At 40.2% G+C, this 23,604-nt stretch overlaps 1 protein-coding gene across 1 annotated transcript in view; it reads right to left on the reverse strand.

Annotated features, from left to right (window-relative positions):
* Positions 1 to 3,245: 3,245 nt before the first annotated feature.
* LOC126457593 (zinc finger protein 235-like) overlaps positions 3,246 to 23,604 on the reverse strand; it is a 43,676-nt gene continuing 23,317 nt past the window's right edge. The window contains exons 3-4 of the mRNA XM_050094030.1: positions 15,409 to 15,692; positions 3,246 to 5,608 (exon numbers count right to left, since the gene is read on the reverse strand). Coding sequence (XP_049949987.1) covers positions 4,861 to 5,608; positions 15,409 to 15,692 — 1,032 coding nt within the window. The 3' untranslated portion in view covers positions 3,246 to 4,860. The remainder of the gene's footprint in view (positions 5,609 to 15,408; positions 15,693 to 23,604) is intronic.

Raw genomic sequence — 23,604 nt, forward strand, 5'->3', positions numbered from 1 at the left:
GTAACAATTACTGCAGGTATTCACATCCACGCAGACCTCTAGCTGTTTGAAGAGTTCTGTGTGCCATAAGGCAAATACCTAGGTTTGCTCCTCAGTATAAAACAACATTTAAATGCACACACTTCCATTTGGCTGTTATGTTTCAAAAGTTGTCTTCCGCAGAATTTAAATAGCAGGATGTGGGAATATGTAGTTAAACAGAATTTCATGAGTGCAGTAGTGTAAACTGTGTGACACTTTTCTCAGAGTAATGTGTATTTCCTTAATGCAGCCATTGTATGTACAATACTATTTTAAAACTGAAGTTAATGTGTAACTGTTGAGTGATCTTTCAAGATGAAAACAGAAAAGGTTATGATGTAATGAGAAGTTATTTGTTATATCTCATTCTAGAATAATATATTAATATATTATGACCATGGGTATTCCAGGAAGGAAGGAAACATGAAACAATAAAAGATAACCTATCACTTGTAGTGAATGAGTGGTGCAGTCACAGGAAGGAAGGAAACATGAAACAATAAAAGATAACCTATCACTTGTAGTGAATGAGTGGTGCAGTCACACTTTAAACATCACAAAATCACACTAACCCACATACACATCTCTGCAGCCATGGCAATCATGCTTATGAGTGGCTTCTGGGAGAGATGAATCAGGTTGGCAGGGAAAGGATTGGAGATGTCAGGATGGGAGAAGACACTGGGACAAGGAGGGCTATTGGGAAGTAGAAGATGAGATGGACTGCTCTCAGCAGCAGTGGCAAAATTTGAATAAATTCATGTAACGATCACACATAAGATGGTGGAGAGACTACTACAAAAAGAACAAAAAGTCAAAAGTGAAGTGTTTCTGATACTTTCTACGCCCATTATTCACCTGCATGGGAGTATTCACCGTTTCTAATTTTTTGTTTGTATGCCAGCCCACATGGAACCCTAAAAATTGGTGGCAAAGAAACTGAACACGTAGCAGAGGCAACATTTTTTGGGAGTTTGAACTGACAGTAAACTTCAGTGGTGCCACCACATATAGAAAGTGCTAAAAAACTGGACAGTCTGCTAAGTGTCCAGCAATCTCATTTTCATTTGATACAAACACGCTGAAAGCTATGTCTCATGGACTTGCATATTCAGTAACAGTAAATGGCATCCTTTTTGGGATGGCTGCTCACAAAATAATTTTCCTTATAGAAAAATAAGAGTAATGAAGAGAGTACAAATGCAATCAACCACCACATATATATTCAAAAAAAATAAATACATCGCCAGTGCCCTGTATTTACACTCTACAAACTCTCCTTTCTCCAAAAAAACATAAATCTGTTTGTGACAAACGGAGAAATGCACAACCATAACATGTGAATCAAGGCAAACATTCATCTGATGTGCCAAAAATTCAACAGAAATCATGATGTGATGACAAATACAGGCAAGCCCACTCTTCAACAAACTATGCCCATCAATCAAAAGAAAACCAATACTTTATACTGAAAAGCAAAAGAAATCCTAATGAAACACACATTTTATTCAGTTGCTGAGTACCTGAAAGCAAACTTGTATTAACTATATGACCCCAACCTCATGCCCTATATAATTTAAATCTTGAAAAAAGTATGTTCTGAAAATATTAATTTCCTTTCTTTCGTATCCTGTTAGAATCATACATGTACTAGTTGTCTTGTATACTGTACATCCATACATTATATGATGCAAGGGCTAAGCAAATAAAGTAAAATTTAACATATGATACATTTTAATGTAAAGAGGCATCTAAATCACTGGGTTTCATTTTAATTAGAAATGAAATTAGGTAGATATTTATACTTTGTACAATAATGACTGGCAAATGTTATCATAAATAGCTTATCAGTTTGCCAAATTAACATAAGCTCTGCTTGAAAGAAAGACATTTACAGAGACATATACTACAAAAAGACATACATATCTGAAACCTAAGTGCAGAACTTTAAGTAATATCATTCAAGCAATTTTTGCTCTTGAGGAAGTTTTCCCCCTTGAGAACATGTTCAGGTTTTTCTTATTAAAAAATTCAATGTTCAGTACTGTGACACATGGTCATTAATTCAGCAGACCAACTGATAAACTCTGCATCACAAAATATTTCATAAAATATAATCCTATCAAATAGACTAGTAATACAGATATGGTACAAAAAGTCACAAATTCAGCACATCAAAATTGGAGTTTATTCCATTCAGTCACTGATATGCTGTGAATTTATGGATGATTACACATACAATAAAAATCTGAGCATTATACAAAAATCTGATGTCATACACCTTGCATAAATTTTAGATGGTGAGTAAAATCCAATAAAAAGGTCAAAATAATATCATTTTATCTATTTAAAGCTTCAGTCCCTTTCTGCAACTTGCTATCACAGTAACTTTGCAAGTGCAGGAATCCAGTTCATTAATTCCCATCACACTTCTCATTAAACAGCTTTCGTCTTATAAATTCTAGAAACATGTTTCCAATACTGAACAGAACTTCAACATATCTAGCTGCTATAAAATATAATTTTCTTAAGTACTACAGTTTTCAACACAATAACTGCAAAGACTTTACACCATCACTGATTTTAAATCATGAGATGGCATCCAAAATAACTAATGCGTTTTGTCTGCATATATCCATACTATTTGGACATTGCACAGTTCTCCCTGAGTTTAAGCAAATTCTTCTTTATTCCTATGACATATCCCACTACTTCATACTCTATTAATTAACGGCACATACTTGAGATTACAAACCATTTCATATATATGTAAGCGTGTGTTTAAAAGCAATTCCTCTGAAACTTTTATGTGAAAACTCTTACGAGTTTGTCCACATATGGAGTGCTCTCTCCTACAGTATGGCAATGCCAGACCACACATGAGTGCTGGAACTTCTGCAACAATGCAACTCCCTCATTTAATTGTCACTGATGATCCTCCATGCGATTTTCATATGTTTCCAAAACTTAAAAGAGCACCTTTGGCGACTTCAACTAGATACTGATGAAGTGGTGCAAACATTCTACAGTGATGGTATCAACAAAATGGTCTCTCATTGGGAGAAATGTGTTCTTGCCAGGGTGACTACGTTGAGAAAAAAATATGTAGACATCAAGATTAAAGATGTTGAAGGTTAACAACATTTGTTTCATTTAAAAAGCTTTAAGAGTTTTCACATAGACAATACAGAGGCATTATCACTTTTCAGAACACACTTTGTGTGTGTGTGTGTGTCAGAGAGAGAAAGAGAGAGACCAAATTAATTCCTAATTCTCTTGCACAGAGTTAACAAACACACTAATGCAAATATGTGCTAATAGAAATTCACAAAGTGCTATTAGTTGTTGGAGGAAGATAGTACAACTGTGGTCACCCACTGTCAAGACCCTGTCTACAAGGAAATACTACATAAATTGAGGGGTTGTTGAAATACAGCACACCTGTGAAAAGACTTAAATGTCAAAAGCTGCTTTGGATGTCATATTAAGTGTTACACAGTCATTGTGTTCTAGTATACACCACAAGGTTTTTGTCAGATGAATTTCTTATATCTGCACAAGAAAATGTGGGTGGAATATGACAAAAAATAAGAACATTCTCAAATAGTCAGAGGGATACAAAATGGTGAATGAAATAAAAATTCTGCAATTTAGTATGAAAAAAAGCCTACAACTTTTAAACACAAAGCATTCTCTCCACCACTTTATACTTTCTGGACAGACTAAGCCAGAAAGCTTAGTAATTTCTGCTACGAACAACAAGCACTCAACACGACTCTGTTTCGTTTTGGGGAAAAGAGAAGGGTTATGATAAACAAACGAACACTTAGCAAAAAAAAAGTATTTCAATTATTCAAGTCATTTTGAAGGCATTTTGTTTGTGTGTTTCAAAATGAGTGATGAAGCAATGACTCAACAGAGAAAAGGTACAGCTCCCCATTATAAAGCACCCAGCTCATTTGTGGAACCAGCACTGCAAAAGGACAGCAGAGCTTGCTTTCTCACACAGCTCCTACCACAAAGGCAATCACAGCTGTACGGAGCTCCCACACTCCACAGACTCTTCTGTTACAAACTATGGAAAGTATTCACAATAGTAACCAACTGATTCTCTATTTCTTGGCTGAAATAATCTACATGTGCTCTGTGTGTTCATGCTCCAAACTGATTCTGATTTATGGGACTGAACCTCTTCATCTCCTGTCGGAATTTCATACATGCTAGTTTCTAACTTCTGCTATAACTATGATATTCAGTGCCAACAGACCTTTATAACTTCCAATACTTTCCTCCCTTTCATCCACAAATGTCATGATTTCTTTCTAGACACATCTCTAATGTCGACTGCAAAACATATCTCCTGCTAAATTAGTAAAAATTCCCAATGGATAAGTTGAATGACATATCGACTTCATGTATTTCATATTTTTTTCTGATACACTTGCAAGACAATGATGAAAATATGTCTATAACAATATTTTACTTTCAGCTGCCTCAGTTGAATTGATGGCATTGTTTTAACTGGTATCCCTGATTTTGTTTTTTCTGTGTCATAGTGGCAAACCAATAAATAGTTTTATAATCAGAATGCTATGAATGGAAATTTCATTGGAATGTTCTCTGATGTTCTCTCACACTGCATAAATCTGATATGGTAGAAAATGAAGATATGACCAGAACACTTCACTTTTACAACTAAGTGTTGCAAAATGGAAACTGACCTTTATAATCTCCTTGAGGTTGCTACAACATTCTCTGTGAAGAGATAACACTGCCCTTGTCAAAGCATTGACTGAAAGCACCAATACCAATTTGATCTAAGGAAGGACTCAAAAATTTTCAGCTTTCACCAGAAGAAAACATATTCACTCGAGACTGTGTAACTGAATGATGATTTGTTAAATGTGGAGCATGACTGTTTGCCACAAGATGATGTGGTGCAGCAGCTGCTAAGCAAGATGCCAGTACATTTCGACCAGTGCCTATGCTTACTCCAACACTGTGGTTTTGAGTATTGTGCCCCAAAGATGGCATCTCTGTAAGAAGCCGATGCTGTGCAGTTCCATTTATACCTGCACTTTGAATTCCTACCTTAACTTGTGGAACTCCATCTAACAAGTTACCTGCTCCATCTTCTGCCCTCACACCACCATTTCCACCAAAAATAATTTGATGCCAATTTTGCTGGTGCTGGTTTGGAACACTCAGAGTCTGATGAGCTGCTGCAGCTGCCAGGAGTGGATGTGCATGGGGATGACCATGTGAATGAGCTGCTGTCACCTTTGAACCATGAGTGTGACTATGTTCATGATCTGGTCCATGTGTTTGTCCATGAACTGTGTGAAGTAAAAGCGGGCGGTGCTGATGAGCAGAAGTTGGTGCTACATTGTGCAAGTGGGGTTGACTCAGTGTCGCTGATGGCATCATAGTACCCAGATCACTGGCTGTCTGTTTACTTGACTCTTCAGTCATAGTATGACCTATCCATTTTTGGTTGTCTTCTGACTCTCCTAGCTTATTGTGACAGAGAGCCATGTGATGGTCCAACTTCGGTCTTCGGTCGAATCTCGCTCCACACAACTGACACCTGCCAGCAAAGTCAGACAGTTACAGAATTTCAACATGAAAGGTAAGAAATTCATTCATGTAAGAAATAGTGATGGCAAATGATGCAAATAACTTTGTACTGTTAGCTTGTTTAACTATGCTTATATTTTACATGATAAATTACTACGAATATTTCCCATTAAGTAGAGTAACTGATATGAAAGGTTACAGCATATGGTACAAAAACCACGAGAAATGTAAATCAGAGAAGCTGGACCGAGATTCAAAGCCTGCTCCTCCCAAAACTTAAAATACTGGCTAAACCATTGTGCTACACGACTCAGTTGATAGGAAGGTATTGAAACAAAGGAAGATGAGGCACATGATCTGATTAAAAGCTATACCGGATACAAGAACTACATTAACACAAGTATACAACAAAAGCCAGTATACCAATGAATAACAGTAACAATGTAACACCATGGGACAAATGAAGGAAATGGTAACACAGAAAATATTCATCTTCTAAGAAACAAAACTGATGATGTGGACTGGAACAAACCATCAAAGATCTTGAAATACAACTGATGAAGACAGAATAGAAAGTAAAAAACAAGACTGATTTTGCATTCTGTCAACAACTAAAACTGACAAAACATACCTCCAGCTAAATTACTAAAAATTCCCAATGGATACGCTGAATGACAGATCAACTTCACATACTTCATATTTTCTTCTAATACACTTGCAAGACAGTGATGAAAATATGTCTGTAGTAATATCTTACATTCAACTGACTCAACTGAACTGATGACATTGTTTTAACTGGTATGCCTGATTTTTGTTTTTTGTGTGTCATAGTTGCAAATAAGTAAATACTTTTAGAATGAGAATGCTATGAATGGAAATTTCATTGGAATGTTCTCTGTTACAGAACATACAAGCTTGGATTGTGGAAGGAAATCAGTTACTTCCTTTCCAACAGCATTTGCCTTGAGCAATTCAGGGAAAAACAGAAAAACTGAATGTGGATGCCCACATGGGAATTTGAACTGCCATCCTTGTAACCGTGTAGTCAGCTTCCTCTTTTTAAGAAACCAAACAATTTTGAATGTGTACAAAACCCAATCTGTGAACACAGAAATAAAAACAAATCTAGATTTAGGAAAGGGGTAGGAGTAGGACAAGGTAGCTTTCCAATCATACCATTTATTTAATCTTTTCAGTAATAGAGCAGTGAAAAATTAACATTGTCAAAACCAAGATGATGATGCTCCAGAAACGAAAAGAAAAATGAATGGTTGACAAAAGTTAGCATAAATAAAGTGCAACATACAGGTAACTTCTACACAGTATAGTACAAAAGACAACTGATCTGCATGAAAATAAAAGTGATTATGTCATCAAACATGTGTTTTACAGAAAGATAACAAATACATGGACCCCCCATGAACCATGGATCTTGCCACTGGTGACGAGGCTTTTGTGCCTCAGTGATACAGATAGCCATACCGTAGGTGCAACCGCAACGGAGGGGTATCTGTTGAGAGGCCAGACAAACATGTGGTTCCTGAAGAGGGGCAGCAGACTTTTCAGTAGTTCCAGGGGCAACAGTCTGGATGATTGACTGATCTGGCCTTGTAACACTAACCAAAACAGCCTTGCTGTGCTGGTACTGCGAACAGCTGAAAGCAAGGGGAAACTACAGCCGTAATTTTTCCCAAGGGCATGCAGCTTTACTGTATGGTTAAATGATGATGGCATCCTCTTGGGTAAAATATTCCGGAGGTAAAATAGTCCCCCATTCGGATCTCCGGGCGGGGACTACTCAAGAGGACATCGTTATCAGGAGAAAGAAAACTGGTGTTCTACGGATCAGAGCGTGAAATGTCAGATCTCTTAATCGGGCAGGTAGGTCAGAAAATTTAAAAAGGGAAGTGGATAGGTTAAAGTTAGATATAGTGGGAATTAGTGAAGTTCGGTGGCAGGAGGAACAAGACTTTTGGTCAGGTGAATACAGGGTTATAAATACAAAATCAAATAGGGATAATGCAGGAGTAGGTTTAATAATGAATAAAAAAATAGGAGTGCGGGTAAGCAACTACAAACAGCATAGTGAACGCATTATTGTGGCCAAGATAGACACGAAGCCCACGCCTACTATAGTAGTACAAGTTTATATGCCAACCAGCTCTGCAGATGACGAAGAAATTGATGAGATAAAAGAAATTATTCAGATAGTGAAGGGAGACGAAAATTTAATAGTCATGGGTGACTGGAATTCGATAGTAGGAAAAGGGAAAGAAGGAAACGTAGTAGGTGAATATGGATTGGGGGGAAGAAATGAAAGAGGAAGCTGCCTGGTAGAATTTTGCACGGAGCATAACTTTCATAGCTAACACTTGGTTCAAGAATCATGAAAGAAGGCTGTATACATGGAAGAATCCTGGAGATACTAGAAGGTATCAGATAGATTATATAATTGTAAGACAGAGATTTAGGAACCAGGTTTTAAATTGTAAGACATTACCAGGGGCAGATGTGGACTCTGACCACAATCTATTGGTTATGAACTGTAGATTAAACTGAAAAAACTGCAAAAAGGTGCCATTTTAAGGAAATGGGACCTGGATAAACTGACTAAACCAAAGGTTGTAAAGAGTTTCAGGGAGAGCTTAAAGGAACAATTGACAGGAATGGGGGAAAGAAGTACAATAGAAGAAGAATGGGAGCTTTGAGGGATGAAGTAGTACAGGCAGCAGAGGATCAAGTAGGTAAAAAGACGAGGGCTAGTAGAAATCCTTGGGTAACAGAAGAAATATTGAATTTAATTGATGAAAGGAGAAAATATAAAAATGCGGTAAATGAAGCAGGCAAAAAGGAATACAAAGATCTCAAAAATGAGATCGACAGGAAGTGCAAAATGACTAAGCACGCATGGCTAGGGGACAAATGTAAGGATGTAGAGGCTTATCTCACTAGGGGTAAGATAGATACTGCCTACAGGAAAATTAAAGAGACCTTTGGAAAAAAGAGAACCACTTCTACGAATATCAAGAGCTCAGATGGAAACCCAGTTTTAAGCAAAGAAGGGAAACCAGAAAGGTGGAAGGAGTATATAGAGGGTCTATACAAGGGCGATGTACAGGAGGACAATATTATGGAAATCGAAGAGGATGTAGATGAAGATGAAATGGGAGATATGATGCTGCGTGAAGAGTTTGACAGAGCACTGAAAGACCTGAGTCGAAACAAGGCCCCGGGAGTAGACAACATTCCATTAGAACTACTGACAGCCTTGGGAGAGCCAGTCCTGACAAAACTCTACCATCTGGTGAGCAAGATGTATGAGACAGGCGAAATACCCTCAGACTTCAAGAAGAATATAATAATTCCAATCCCAAAGAAAGCAGGTGTTGACAGATGTGAAAATTACTGAACAATCAGTTTAATAAATCACGGCTGCAAAATAATAATGTGAATTCTTTACAGATGAATGGAAAAACTGGTAGAAGCCGACCTCAGGGAAGATCAGTTTGGATTCCATATAAATATTGGAACACATGAGGTAAAACTGACCTTACGACGTATCTTAGAAGATAGATTAAGGAAAGGCAAACCTGTGTTTCTAAGAGCTATTTACAATTTGTACGGAAACCAGATGGCAGTTATAACAGTCGAGGGACATGAAAGGGAAGCAGTGGTTGGGAAGGGAGTGAGACAGGGTTGTAGCCTCTCCCCGATGTTATTCAATCTGTATATTGAGCAAGCAGTAAAGGAAACATAAGAAAAATTCGGAGTAGGAATTAAAATCCATGGAGAAGAAATAAAAACTTTTAGGTTTGCCGATGACATTGTAATTATGTCAGAGACAGCAAAGGACTTGGAAGAGCAGTTGAACGGAATCGACAGTGTCTTGAAAGGAGTATATATGATGAACATCAACAAAAGCAAAACTAGGATAATGGAATGTAGTCGAATTAAGCCAGATGATACTGAGGGAATTAGATTAGGAAATGAGACACTTAAAGTAGTAAAGGAGTTTTGCTCTTTGGGGAGCAAAATAACTGATGATCGTCGAAGTAGATAGGATATAAAATGTAGACTGGCAATGGCAAGGAAAGCATTTCTGAAGAAGAGAAATTTGTTAACATCGAGTATAGATTTAAGTGTCAGGAAGTCATTTCTGAAAGTATTTGTATGGAGTGTAGCCATGTATGGAAGTGAAACATGGATTATAAATAGCTTGGACAAGAAGAGAATAGAAGCTCTCGAAATGTGGTACTACAGAAGAATTCTGAAGATTAAATGGGTAGATCACATAGCTAATGAGGAGGTATTGAATAGAATTGGGGAGAAGAGGAGTTTGTGGCACAACTTGACTAGAAGAAGGGATCAGCTGATAGGACATGTTCTGAGGCATCAAGGGATCACCAATATAGTACTGGAGGGCAGCGTGGAGGGTAAAAATCGTAGAGGGAGACCACGAGATGAATACACTAAGCAGATTCAGAAGGAGGTAGGCTGCAGTACGCACTGGGAGATGAAGCAGCTTGCACAGGATACAAACCAGTCTCAGGACTGAAGACCACAGCAACAGCAACAACAACAACAACAAATACAAGTATAAAAACTGCTTTCTATGTAAAGGAAGAAACACGAGTTTGTTAACCACTGTTGAAAACTGAGAGAATTATGATGGAAATAGGAGTGATAAGAATGAAGATAATCTATACAGATAAAATCAATGAAAATGTTTTACAGGATATAAAGAAGAAAATCTCATGGGTACTACCTAGAAGCAGGAAACAACATTGTTTGGCCATTTACTGAGACCTAAAAGGCTTTTAGTATATATATAAACCAAGATGATGTGACTTGCCAAACGAAAGCGCTGGCACGTCGATAGACACACAAACAAACACAAACATACACACAAAATTCAAGCTTTCGCAACAAACTGTTGCCTCATCAGGAAAGAGGGAAGGAGAGGGAAAGATGAAAGGATGTGGGTTTTAAGGGAGAGGGTAAGGAGTCATTCCAATCCCGGGAGCGGAAAGACTTACCTTAGGGGGAAAAAAGGACGGGTACACACTCGCACACACACACATATATCCATCCACACATAAACAGACACAAGCAGACATATACAGAGGCAAAGAGTTTGGGCCGAGATGTCAGTCGAGGCGGAAGTGCAGAGGCAAAGATGTTGTTGAATGACAGGTGAGGTATGAGTGGCGGCAACTTGAAATTAGCGGAGATTGAGGCCTGGTGGATAACGGGATGAGAGGATATATTGTAGAGCAAGTTCCCATCTCCGGAGTTCGGATAGGTTGGTGTTAGTGGGAAGTATCCAGATAACCCGGACGGTGTAACACTGTGCCAAGATGTGCTGGCTGTGCACCAAGGCATGTTTAGCCACAGGGTGATCCTCATTACCAACAAACACTGTCTGCCTGTGTCCATTCATGCGAATGGATAGTTTGTTGCTGGTCATTCCCACATAGAATGCATCACAGTGTAGGCAGGTCAGTTGGTAAATCACGTGGGTGCTTTCACACGTGGCTCTGCCTTTGATCATGTACACCTTCCGGGTTACAGGACTGGAGTAGGTGGTGGTGGGAGGGTGCATGGTACAGGTTTTACACCGGGGGCAGTTACAAGGGTAGGAGCCAGAGGGTAGGGAAGGTGGTTTGGGGATTTCATAGGGATGAACTAAGAGGTTACGAAGGTTAGGTGGACGGCGGAAAGACACTCTTGGTGGAGTGGGGAGGATTTCACGAAGGATGGATCTCATTTCAGGGCAGGATTTGAGGAAGTCGTATCCCTGCTGGAGGGCCACATTCAGAGTCTGATCCAGTCCTGGAAAGTATCCTGTCACAAGTGGGGCACATTTGTGTTTCTTCTGTGGGAGGTTCTGGGTTTGAGAGGATGAGGAAGTGGCTCTGGTTATTTGCTTCTGTACCAGATCGGGATGGTAGTTGCGGGATGCGAAAGCTGTTGTCAGGTTGTTGGTGTAATGGTTCAGGAATTCCGGACTGGAGCAGATTCGTTTGCCACGAAGACCTAGGCTGTAGGGAAGGGACCGTTTGATGTGGAATGGGTGGCAGCTGTCATAATGGAGGTACTGTTGCTTGTTGGTGGGTTTGATGTGGATGGACGTGTGAAGCTGGCCATTGGAAAGGTGGAGGTCAACATCAAGGAAAGTGGCCATTCCCATGTGGAATGTTTCCCTATATACACTCCTGGAAATTGAAATAAGAACACCGTGAATTCATTGTCCCAGGAAGGGGAAACTTTATTGACACATTCCTGGGGTCAGATACATCACATTATCACACTGACAGAACCACAGGCACATAGACACAGGCAACAGAGCATGCACAATGTCGGCACTAGTACAGTGTATATCCACCTTTCGCAGCAATGGAGACGATCGTAGAGATGCTGGATGTAGTCCTGTGGAACGGCCTGCCATGCCATTTCCACCTGGCGCCTCAGTTGGACTAGCGTTCGTGCTGGACGTGCAGACCGCGTGAGACGACGCTTCATCCAGTCCCAAACATGCTCAATGGGGGACAGATCCGGAGATCTTGCTGGCCAGGGTAGTTGGCATACACCTTCTAGAGCACGTTGAGTGGCACGGGATACAAGCGGATGTGCATTGTCCTGTCGGAACAGCAAGTTACCTTGCCGGTCTAGGAATGGTAGAACGATGGGTTCGATGACGGTTTGGATGTACCGTGCACTATTCAGTGTCCCCTCGACGATCACCAGTGGTGTACGGCCAGTGTAGGAGATCGCTCCCCACACCATGATGCCGGGTGTTGGCCCTGTGTGCCTCGGTCGTATGCAGTCCTGATAGTGGCGCTCACCTGCACGGCGCCAAACACGCATACGACCATCATTGGCACCAAGGCAGAAGCGACTGTCATCGCTGAAGACGACACGTCTCCATTCGTCCCTCCATTCACGCCTGTCGCGACACCACTGGAGGCGGGCTGCACGATGTTGGGGCGTGAGCGGAAGACGGCCTAATGGTGTGCGGGACCGTAGTCCAGCTTCATGGAGACGGTTGCGAATGGTCCTCGCCGATACCCCTGGAGCAACAGTGTCCCTAATTTGCTGGGAAGTGGCGGTGCGGTCCCCTACGGCACTGCGTAGGATCCTACGGTCTTGGCGTGCATCCGTGCATCGCTGCGGTCCGGTCCCAGGTCGACGGGCACGTGCACTTTCCGCCGACCACTGGCGACAACATCGATGTACTGTGGAGACCTCACGCCCCACGTGTTGAGCAATTCGGCGGTACGTCCACACGTCCACCCGGCCTCCCGCATGCCCACTATACGCCCTCGCTCAAAGTCCGTCAACTGCACATACGGTTCACGTCCACGCTGTCGCGGCATGCTACCAGTGTTAAAGACTGCGATGGAGCTCCGTATGCCACGGCAAACTGGCTGACACTGACGGCGGCGGTGCACAAATGCTGCGCAGCTAGCGCCATTCGACGGCCAACACCGCGGTTCCTGGTGTGTGCGCTGTGCCGTGCGTGTGATCATTGCTTGTACAGCCCTCTCGCAGTGTCCGGAGCAAGTATGGTGGGTCTGAGAGAGAGAGAGAGGGAAACATTCCACGTAGGAAAAATATATCTAAAAACAAAGATGATGTGACTTACCAAATGAAAGTGCTGGCAGGTCGACAGACACACAAACAAACACAAACATACACACAAAATTCAAGCTTTCGCAACAAACTGTTGCCTCATCAGGAAAGAGGGAAGGAGAGGGAAAGACGAAAGGATGTGGGTTTTAGGGGAGAGGGTAAGGCTCTTACGTTGTGCGTGGATGTTGGCAATTCATTGACGTTGGTCACAGGCAATCTGGTGATACTACTCGGTAGCCTGTGACAATCACTAAATCTAACGATTTCTTTTGGCAGGAGATATGAATTGGTTATATTTGTTTTTGATATGGCGAGCACCAGAATAACTTTTACTGATCTGGTTATTATGAATTTTAAGGTTGCTTACTGATTTTTGTATTTCTTTGGTGACTGGAAAAACCACGATGTGCGTACGCACTGAACTGTACTGAAACCTGAGGCCTATGTTATGTTGGAATGTGAAAATTTGGTTGTGAGTTGGTGAAATCAACAAATGTGAAAGTAAACTGTGGGTTGGTGAAGCCAAAGAATGTGAAAGTAAAAAAAAAAAAAAAAAAAAAAAAAAAAAAAAATGTGCTTGTGGTGAAAGACTGATCTGTAGCTTAGTCCAAGATCTAGGTCTAGATCATGCTGGAATATGGTAATTTTCTTCTGAGTTGGTGAAACCAACAAACCTCAACACGAAAATAAAATTGCCATATAGTTTGATGTCTAGCATAGCCTGAGATATACATTCGTCATTGCAATACTCTATTTGTATGTCTTATTTCCAACTTTGCCACAAATTCCACTGATGCAGTTAAGTTATAACCTTATATAACAAAAATCACCTAACTTTATTTACGAATCATAGGAAATTACCAACAAGAATCTCACTGGCTCCCTACATCTCACTCATGATGCACCATGTCAACCTCTAAAGATTCATCGTGCAAATCATTACCAACAACAGCACACAATGGAAAATCTGCAGACACCATGAGTGCATGTTTGCATAAGGCTTGAGCAAGCGAAGAGAGTACAGCAACAATGAAATGCAGACAAGCCAAATGTAACAAAGCAGGTAGGAGACTAATTGATAAACTGCCAAAAAGATAAGAGTTGCAAATGCTAACTAGACTGTTGTGATGCATGGACTTAGAGCTATTATCTCAGTGAATGCTGCAGAAAGTTTCTGTTGCTGACAAGCTTAAGATCATATATTTTTGCTTGACCTTAATGTATTTTCATTACAGCAATAAGTTAAATTTTTAGCTGTTACATTTGTGCCATCAGCCCAATTCTTGGAATTTAATGAGGTTATCACAAAATATTTGGTTGGTGTAGCTAGTTGTGTCTCGAGTTTACATTCATTTAAGTCAAGCAATTTGTAAGCAACAATAGAAAAATTTATATAATGAAGTGCTATACACAAAACCTTCAACAGATAGAGAAAAAGGTTGTTGCTCTTTCTTAGATATGTCATCTAGGCATAACACTAATAAGTTCAGGCTTAAACCTCTAGGACTACATGTTACTCAGCATGAGTAAAGTTAGTGTAGTAAAGTTAGTGTAGTGTCTCAGCAACACGATTTACTACAATATCTGACATGTCTAGTCAGTGGTAGGACACATGTCGTTCAGTTGCAGTATGAAGCAACTACTGTCACTGATGTGCACCAAAGTGTTGTTTAATTTCATGAACGTATAGTTACACTGAAAAATGAAGAGATTCTCTACGATAAGGGAAGGTTACCAACAAGCAACTACAGTCAGAGGTGATCATTATCTCTTTCCCTCAGCCCTGAGAGATAGTGAGCAAAATGCATTTCAGCTCTAATGAGTTTTGCACTAATTATTTTGTTACCATTAGACAAGAATAATGAAAATGGATATGAACAAAAAAGTCTGAATATATGTATATTGATAAATCAACTTTTCATTCTGAAATGCAAACATGATTACATGGACTGTTCTATCCATAATACAATTACATGTCTCACTTTCAATAGTAACATTTGTGAAAGAAGAAAAAACAGATGTATTCTGTCATGCTTAAATAACTTGCTATTATAGAACACTAGCTATGAAGCTCACCTGAAGGATTACAAGCAACTAATCACATATGACATAATGGACTTTCAAATACAACACATCAATTTTTCTTTAATGACTTTCAGGATAATGCTTTTTAAGTACCTGTGATGTTTCTTGTAGCCTCCATCTCTTACACCAGAGTTAGAGCTAGTGTCATGGACTCGTGTATGAGCAACTAAGTTGTATCTCTCGGCAAAACGTTTTCCACATGTCTGGCACTGATAAGGTCGCTCTCCTGTGTGGACTCTTGAGTGTCGCTTAAGGTGTGATCCAGACAGCAGTGCCAAGCCACAGAGACCACATTTGTAACTCTTCTGACCAGTGTGGGCCAATGTGTGCATATTGAAACTTGTATGATGTACAAATCGCTTTCCACAAAGTTCACACTGTAAAATATACAACATGCAACTGTTAGATAAAGAATGTCACGAACAAATAAACCATTGAATTATGATTAAAAAGAGAGGATTCCCCAAGCAATACAAGAGAAATCACGCTAATACATTCATCCTAAGCTTTTCCCATTCTTCAAAAAAATGATATTCTCTGTATGAAGAATTGTGATTGTGATATTACACCCTTCTTTTTATTTTAGAATCTGAAGATGGCTAATATATGGCCAAAATTGATGACTGTTACTGTATTACAAATGTGATTGTGTTCAAAATTAAAAAAATAATTTCCTGTTCTGATGCAATGGGCTTCCATATTAATTTATTTGGCAATTTCAAATACTGTAACTTTTAGTCCCCCTTCTATTCAATGTTATATAACAAAAGTTTATGCTTTTTAAATGCCAACTTCTGGGTTCCACAAATACTAAAAATAATTTCTTTAGCAATATCAGTTAATATAGCCTCTAACTACCACAGTGATTGCGACTGTCAGCTCCTAACATGCCCTGGGTGGTGCATCAAAAACTGAAATAAGCAAACAATGTTATATCCTGCTCTAACAGTCCAGTCAGGTGTGCTGACGAACCGAGCGGCCGTCTTAAACCCCCTCCCCCTGCGTGGTGTTCTCTCCGCGGTCTGCGCCCACGCATCGGCGTCTATGGTGGTGCCAGTGTAATTGCCTCGTCCGCTCTGGTCGCCCATGCATTTTCTCTGCTGAACGTCTTTTTAATTAGACCCAATGCTGGTTCCCATGCCGTGCTGAGGTTATAGCCGTAATCTTGGTTGATGAGTCCATCCCTGGTACGAATTTCGATAGCCTCTCTAAAGACGCTGTCCCAGTATTTAGATGACTGTGCCAAGACCCTGGTATGTTGGTAGTCCATTTCGTGATTTTCGAACAAACTGTGATACTATTTTTGTTCCCTCTTAATTTATCAAATGACACTAAGTTCAAGAACAAAAAAACTCATTGTCTGAAAGGTTTGCCCTGTTTAGCCTCCTTTAACGTATGGCCATATTTAGTCCAAAAAGGAGCTGACTTTGTTCGTAACATTTAACAATTACACTTGCAGTCTCTCAGGTGACATACATTTAAGAGGGTGATCATCATAACTACTTAGACAACAGCCTAGAGATGTGCTACACAGTTTGAAATGGATGAGACAAGCTGTTCAGAGGCATACATATAAACAGGTGTGTAACTATCAGAATACCAAGAACATTGTGTCTATGTGCTTCCTCATGACAATGGGCTGCTAGCCCTTTATGTTCCAATTCTTCCTGTCACACAAAATAGTAACATGGCCTTTACTCACATGTGATGTTTCTTTCTGTTACAATGAAAGGAGAAGTTTGTGTAAGAAGGATGTAGCTGATATCATACAGATTATACAATAAGTGCTGTTCTGGACAATGTGGTTAAATGTTTCTTATGATAAAGGAAATAAAGTAACATCTGCTGCGATCAATTAAATTAATGCTTATATGTAGGAACAAAAATTTAATATTTTGGCAGAGAAAAACAGACAAAACAGATTATTTGTGTTCATTTATAAGCAGAATTAAGTTAGCAACAGACAATTTGAAACTGAACAGATTTGAAACAAGAACCTGTAAGTCTTCTGTCCCTAGCTACAAATATGATTCCCTCCTACAGATCTGTGATTCCCTCCTTTAGATCTACATTAGAATGAGAGAAGGGGGAAAAATAAAAAATAAAATAACTGAGTAGTCCACTTGGGACACAAAGAATTTTGTAAACAATGTAAAACTATTTTTTCATGAAAAATTCCTTTCTAATAGCAACGTCAATGGTCTCCAACCATACATTACCTTCCACTTGACAATTAGCCCTGCAGACTAACAAGCACTTCTCTTCTTTCTTAGCTTTTGTGACAACCTTCTAAATTAGTAATGTAGGGTATCTGAAATGTTCACATACGCCTCTTGATTCTTGTACAACTGCGGAAATACATAACGGTTTTATTGGTATCCCTATTTTGAAGGTAAGGAATAGCACTGTTGTCAGTATTATATATTTTTGTATTATGATGGTTACATGGTACCAGCATAGGATTTGAATTTCCCAGCAGCTGTCAAGATGACACTGCTTGGTCATACGGATGCAGTTCTCTCTACACTGTCCAAGAAAGAGAACACATGCTGCGGCCACAGGGTCTTGGATCACAAGGTAGACGGAACAGCAACTTTTAAGATGGCATGCCTATGATTGTATCTGGGCGAAGAGCACCAGTTTTACCGGCGATCAACTCCGAAGTGCTCATGAATGTGGTGGGCCACCAGCATGACAGTTATTTACACTTCACACTAGGTGCTGTCACCAATTATAGGGCAACTTCCAGCAAAGCTCCTTTTGAATGATTTTTGAGGCTCTACTGTTACTGCAATAATTACTGTTAAATGCAATGTGCACATTTGTTAACATACTTGATGTTATATGTTGATATGTGCACTATCAGTCGCAATCAGTCAGCTGTACTTTCGAACACACATACCACCAGTTATGCCGCCACATTTCCTACAGCCGCCACTGCGGCACACGGGTGCTGCCAAGAACAATTATGCTGCTGCCAATGAGATGCAGGCATCCCTACTATGGAGCTCTGATGGCAGGTGTCCTTCAGTTCGAAAATTCATGCACTTCCCCCATATTATGTATTTGCCATCTGAATAGCATTTAGAGACTTTCACAGTGGCCAGGTCTCGACATCTTCTGAACAGACATTGTATTGAAGAATGACAGATATATAAATCCTCTGTATCTGTATGTATTTCTACATTAAAATCTACTGTTAGCAACTGACACTGCAAATATAGCAACAAAATTATGTATTATTTTACTATTTGATACCAAAATTAATATCTGTATTGTCTGTTCATGAACAACATTTGTTCTTTGCTCCTGTACACACTAAACAGTCACACAGTGTGCAAAGGACAACATAACAGACTGGTGATGAGGTTGGGATAGAAGTGGAAAAAGGAGCTTTGGATACTAGAGCACAACATTTTTTTTTCTTTCTATTGAATTCTTTTTTGTATGTGTGCATATGTTAAGTTGAAAAACATAAGTTGTAATATTTAAGTTGAGATATTTATGGAATCATGGCAAACCATGGAGAGTAGGATCTACGTGCTAAGCTGTGTCTAACATCTCTTATTTGTTTTCTGAGTCAACAAATAACAGAATTGCTCTCAGGAGTTTCTTGCCTTGTACAATTGCAAGTAGCCCGGCAGCAAAAGCACTAGAACCTAAATGAGGTTCAAATGGCTCTGAGTACTATGGGAGTTAACTACCGAGGTCATCAGTCCCCTAGAACTTAGAACTACTTAAACCTAACTAACCTAAGGACATCACACACATCCATGCCCGAGGCAGGATTCGAACCTGCGACCGTAGTGGTCACGTGGTTCCAAACTGACGCGCTTAGAACCGCACGGCCACACCGGCCGGCCCTAAATGAGGAATTCAGCTACCATCTCCGCCCTTCCAAAGGTTCGATGACATGTAGAAAACATTGAAAGAATACATATTACATCTGTGTCAACAATTTTACACCTACAATGTCACAGGCGAATCTTGTTGTGCATTGTTCTTTTCATGTATAGGAGTATACACCTAGCACCTCCTAGTGAAATTGTTTCCCCTCAGTCAGCCCCAAACCCAGCCCTATGGGGTCATAAAATGCAAGATCAGACAAATTTTTTGAGATTCTAATATACATTGCTGCTGCATGGTATAAAATTTTCCACAAGGAAGGTCGTAGAGATCAATCCTATAACTGTGGAATTGCGGGGCATGACTAAGAGACTGTAAATCCAATTCTGCCTGTGGCGCCACTGATCATGATTATTCAGAATCTATCACATCAGAGACTGAGGGCTGAAATTCTAAAGCATCACAAACCTAGCCTCAGTGAAGTGCTTAAAAGTAATTGATGCACATGAAATTCAAGACTTGGCTGAGCAAGATTTCTGTCTATCAGTTATCGCTTCACTTGAGACAAGCAACCAGTGCCCCAGTCATAGCCCCGGGTCCCCCCACACACAAACAAGCACTGCCTAAACGAGGCCCAACACACTGCATACAGTGTTTGCCACCCCATCCCAACGCTAATTACCCTGCCCAAACTCCACGCAACGCGAAGTCATGTGTGAAATGCTATGTCAGCCATGATCAAAACTGCTTCTTCAGACTAGCTGAATGCAATTTTTGTCATCGCATGGGACATACACAACCGGCCTGTCTGCAAGAGACTGAGAAAGCCCTCATCTGTTTCATGGGAACAAAGAAAAAGCAGGAAGGATGGGAATCAATGTCATTTCATAAGCAGGTTCTGTGCCTCCTGCTCAAAAATTAGACAAGGGAAGACACAGGAAACACACACAGAGGTGTTTAATGCACATATCACACACTTTAAGAATGCTGTTCCAATCTCAACATTCATGAATGCACTCTAGTGCGCTGTTGGAAACAGAGAGCAGTTTTTCACATGAGATGGACAATTGTTTTCAGAGAACACACTGCAACTGTGGATTACATTGTGAATTTGTAACCAGTCAGTGTCTTTTCAACTAGATACCGGAGCTTCTGTCATGTTGCTTAACCTAGAAATGTATGAAAAAATTGGCCAACCACCTTTGCAAACATCAAGTCTGCATCTCATCGCCTATAACAGCAACAGCATTTCAGTGCTTGGAACGTGCTGCTTACCTGCAAAACACAGAAACATGACTAAAAGTATCAACATTGGTTTGTAAGTGCTCTAGGATGTGCAAAAGATTTTTGCGCTCACATTACCTGAAATCTAATGCACAAGCCAAATTTTGCTGCACACGCCATGTGCCACATACATTACACGACGACGTGGCTACAGAAATTAAGAGACTGGAAGCCATTGATATCTTAAAACCTATTTCAGCAAGTCAGTGGGCATCACCTTTAGTCGCCATTCACATGCCAAATGGGAAGATTTGTCTTTGTGCAGATATCAAACACATGGTAAATTCACAGTTATCAATTCCTATCCACTTCCACGTACAGAGGAAATTTTGGATTGCCTCACGAGAGGACAGTTCTTCTCTACAATTGATCTTGCAGACGTCTATCTTCAGTTACTGTTGGGTGGAGAGACAAAGAAAATTTTTTGTTGTGAATACTGCCTACCTTTCGGAAGTGCCAGCATTATTTAAAAAATTTCTCGAAGAAGTAATGTCCAAGGTGTCTTTTTGTTTTGATTATCTTCATGACATAATCGTCTCTGGGCAAACACAGGAACAACACTTTAAAAATGGACAATCGTTTTCAAGTTATATAACTTGCAAAAATGTTCTTTTTTCAGCACAACGACTGAATACTTAGGACATTTCATTGATGCCAATGGTGCTCATGCTTCGATGAAACATTATTCAAGCCATTCAGAAATTGCCATCTTCTAAGAATTTACGTGAACTGTGAGCTGTTCTTGGGAAACACAGGAACAACACTTTAAAAATGGACAATCGTTTTCAAGTTATATAACTTGCAAAAATGTTCTTTTTTCAGCACAACGACTGAATACTTAGGACATTTCATTGATGCCAATGGTGCTCATGCTTCGATGAAACATTATTCAAGCCATTCAGAAATTGCCATCTTCTAAGAATTTACGTGAACTGTGAGCTGTTCTTGGGAAACTGATTAATACATAAAGTTCGTTCCTAATACAGTGCAAATTGGTATGCCTCTGAAATGCATCAGATGCAAAAATGTTCCGTTCCATTGGACATTTTTCAAACACTGAAAAATGCAGTTTCATAAACCTTGCCTAATGCACTACCATCCGCTCAAATTGCCTGTGCTCCCAGTCGGTGCCTTACCCCTTGGCATCAGGGCAGTTTATCTTATAAAATTGGCAAATCAGAACACCCCATTGCATTTGCTTCCAAAACTTTGAACAGTGCTCAGATTAATTACAGTCAGCAGGAGAATGAAGCACTGCCTATAATATATGGTGTCACTAAACTTCATCGTTATCTGTATGGCAAAAAAATGTTCCCACTGTGGACCATAACCCTTTGACTTCTCTGTTTCATCCATTGAAACAAGTTCCCATCTGCATGGTGCAAAAGCTTCAAAGCTGGTCGCTATTATTGTCAAATTACCAGCATGAAAGTCTGTACAGCCCGTCGGCACAACCTGGAAGCGCCAATGCACTGTCTCATTTACCTGTCAGCACAGAGGCAGTATTCGACGGATTGAAAGTTTCTTGTTTACATATTGATTCTTCTGTCTCACAAACACTGGATTATTTCCTACTGATTCACGGTGGATCACACAAGCCATGGAGAATGACCAATCACTATGACTGCTAAAAAGTTACATTTGCAAAGCTTGGCTGTGCTCTCAGAAATGTATTCCCGATCCTTTAGTGTGAGTACACTTTGTGAACCGTAACAGTTTATCTCTTCTGAATGATGTGATTCTGCTACGTGCCTAACAAACAGATGAGAGAGTTAATACCCGTCTCATTGAAAGTCTTCTACACAGAGGTCATTGAGGAACAGTTCGTGCTAAGCAGCTGGTGCACCAACACTGTACACGGCTTGCTTGTGACAAAAGAACAGACCATGTGATGGCACAGTAACACATGCGTGATCCATCAGGACGCTCCACGCCAAAAATACTTCTCCTGGCCACATTCTGATACTCCATGGCAACACCTCTATATAGACTTTGCTGGCCCCTTTTGGCAAGCATGTTGGTTGATTATCATCAATAATACCATTCTGTTATCCTAATGCATTCACCAAACGCCACCAGCACTATCAGGGTGCTCAATTCTGTATTGTTGCTCGAAGGCTTGACATAAACAACTGTTTCTAACAATGGAGCTCCTTTTTCTGTAGAGAAATTTGCACAATTTTGCAAACACAATGGAATACAGAATGTCAGGACAGCATCATATTCACCACAGTCTAATGGCAATGCTGAATGTTTCATTCGAACATTCACGACGCAAATGTCAAATCCACGAGTTTCACATTCACCAGAAGATGCCTTACTGACGTTTCTGAGTTCATATCGTACTTTTAATGCCCCTAATATTTCACTGGCAGAACGTTCACATGGGAGATGCCATTGGACCTTGCTACATTTACTTCATCTTCGCCACTCTGCTCCAGCTTCAGACTTCACCACAAAATTTCACCCGAATGTCAGAGTGCAATATCAAGTGTACAACAGTCCACATTTATGGGAATCCAGCATTGTTCTCAGGTCAGCTGGCAGAGCCCATTACATTATTCACCTCTGCATCTACCTGTGCTGTTGGATGCTTCCTACGCATGGTTTTCCTGGGCGGTTATGCTGGTGCTTGCGAGACACAACATCAGGATGTTAGTAGGTCTGCTCTGCCCCCACCTTCCAGAAAGCTTTTGACACCGTTCCTCACAAGCGACTTCTAATCAAGTTGCGGGCCTATGAGGTATCATCTCAGTTGTGTGACTGGATTCATGATTTCCTATCAAGAAGGTCGCAATTTGTAGTAATACACAGAAAATCATCGAGTAAAACTGAAGTGATATCAGGTGTTCCCCAGGGAAGCGTCCTGGGACCTCTGTTGTTCCTGATCTATATAAATGACCTGGGTGACAATCTGAGCAGTTCTCTTAGGTTGTTCGCAGATGATGCTGTAATTTACCGCCTAGTAAGGTCATCCGAAGACCAGTATAAGTTGCAAAGCAATTAAGAAAAGATTGCTGTATGGTGTGGCAGGTGGCAGTTGACGCTAAATAATGAAAAGTGTGAGGTGATCCACATGAGTTCCAAAAGAAATCCATTGGAATTCGATTACTCGATAAATAGTACAATTCTCAAGGCTGTCAATTCAACTAAGTACCT

The sequence above is a fragment of the Schistocerca serialis genome, chromosome 2 (genome assembly GCF_023864345.2).
Source record: "Schistocerca serialis cubense isolate TAMUIC-IGC-003099 chromosome 2, iqSchSeri2.2, whole genome shotgun sequence".
Taxonomy (NCBI): Eukaryota; Metazoa; Arthropoda; class Insecta; order Orthoptera; family Acrididae; genus Schistocerca; species Schistocerca serialis.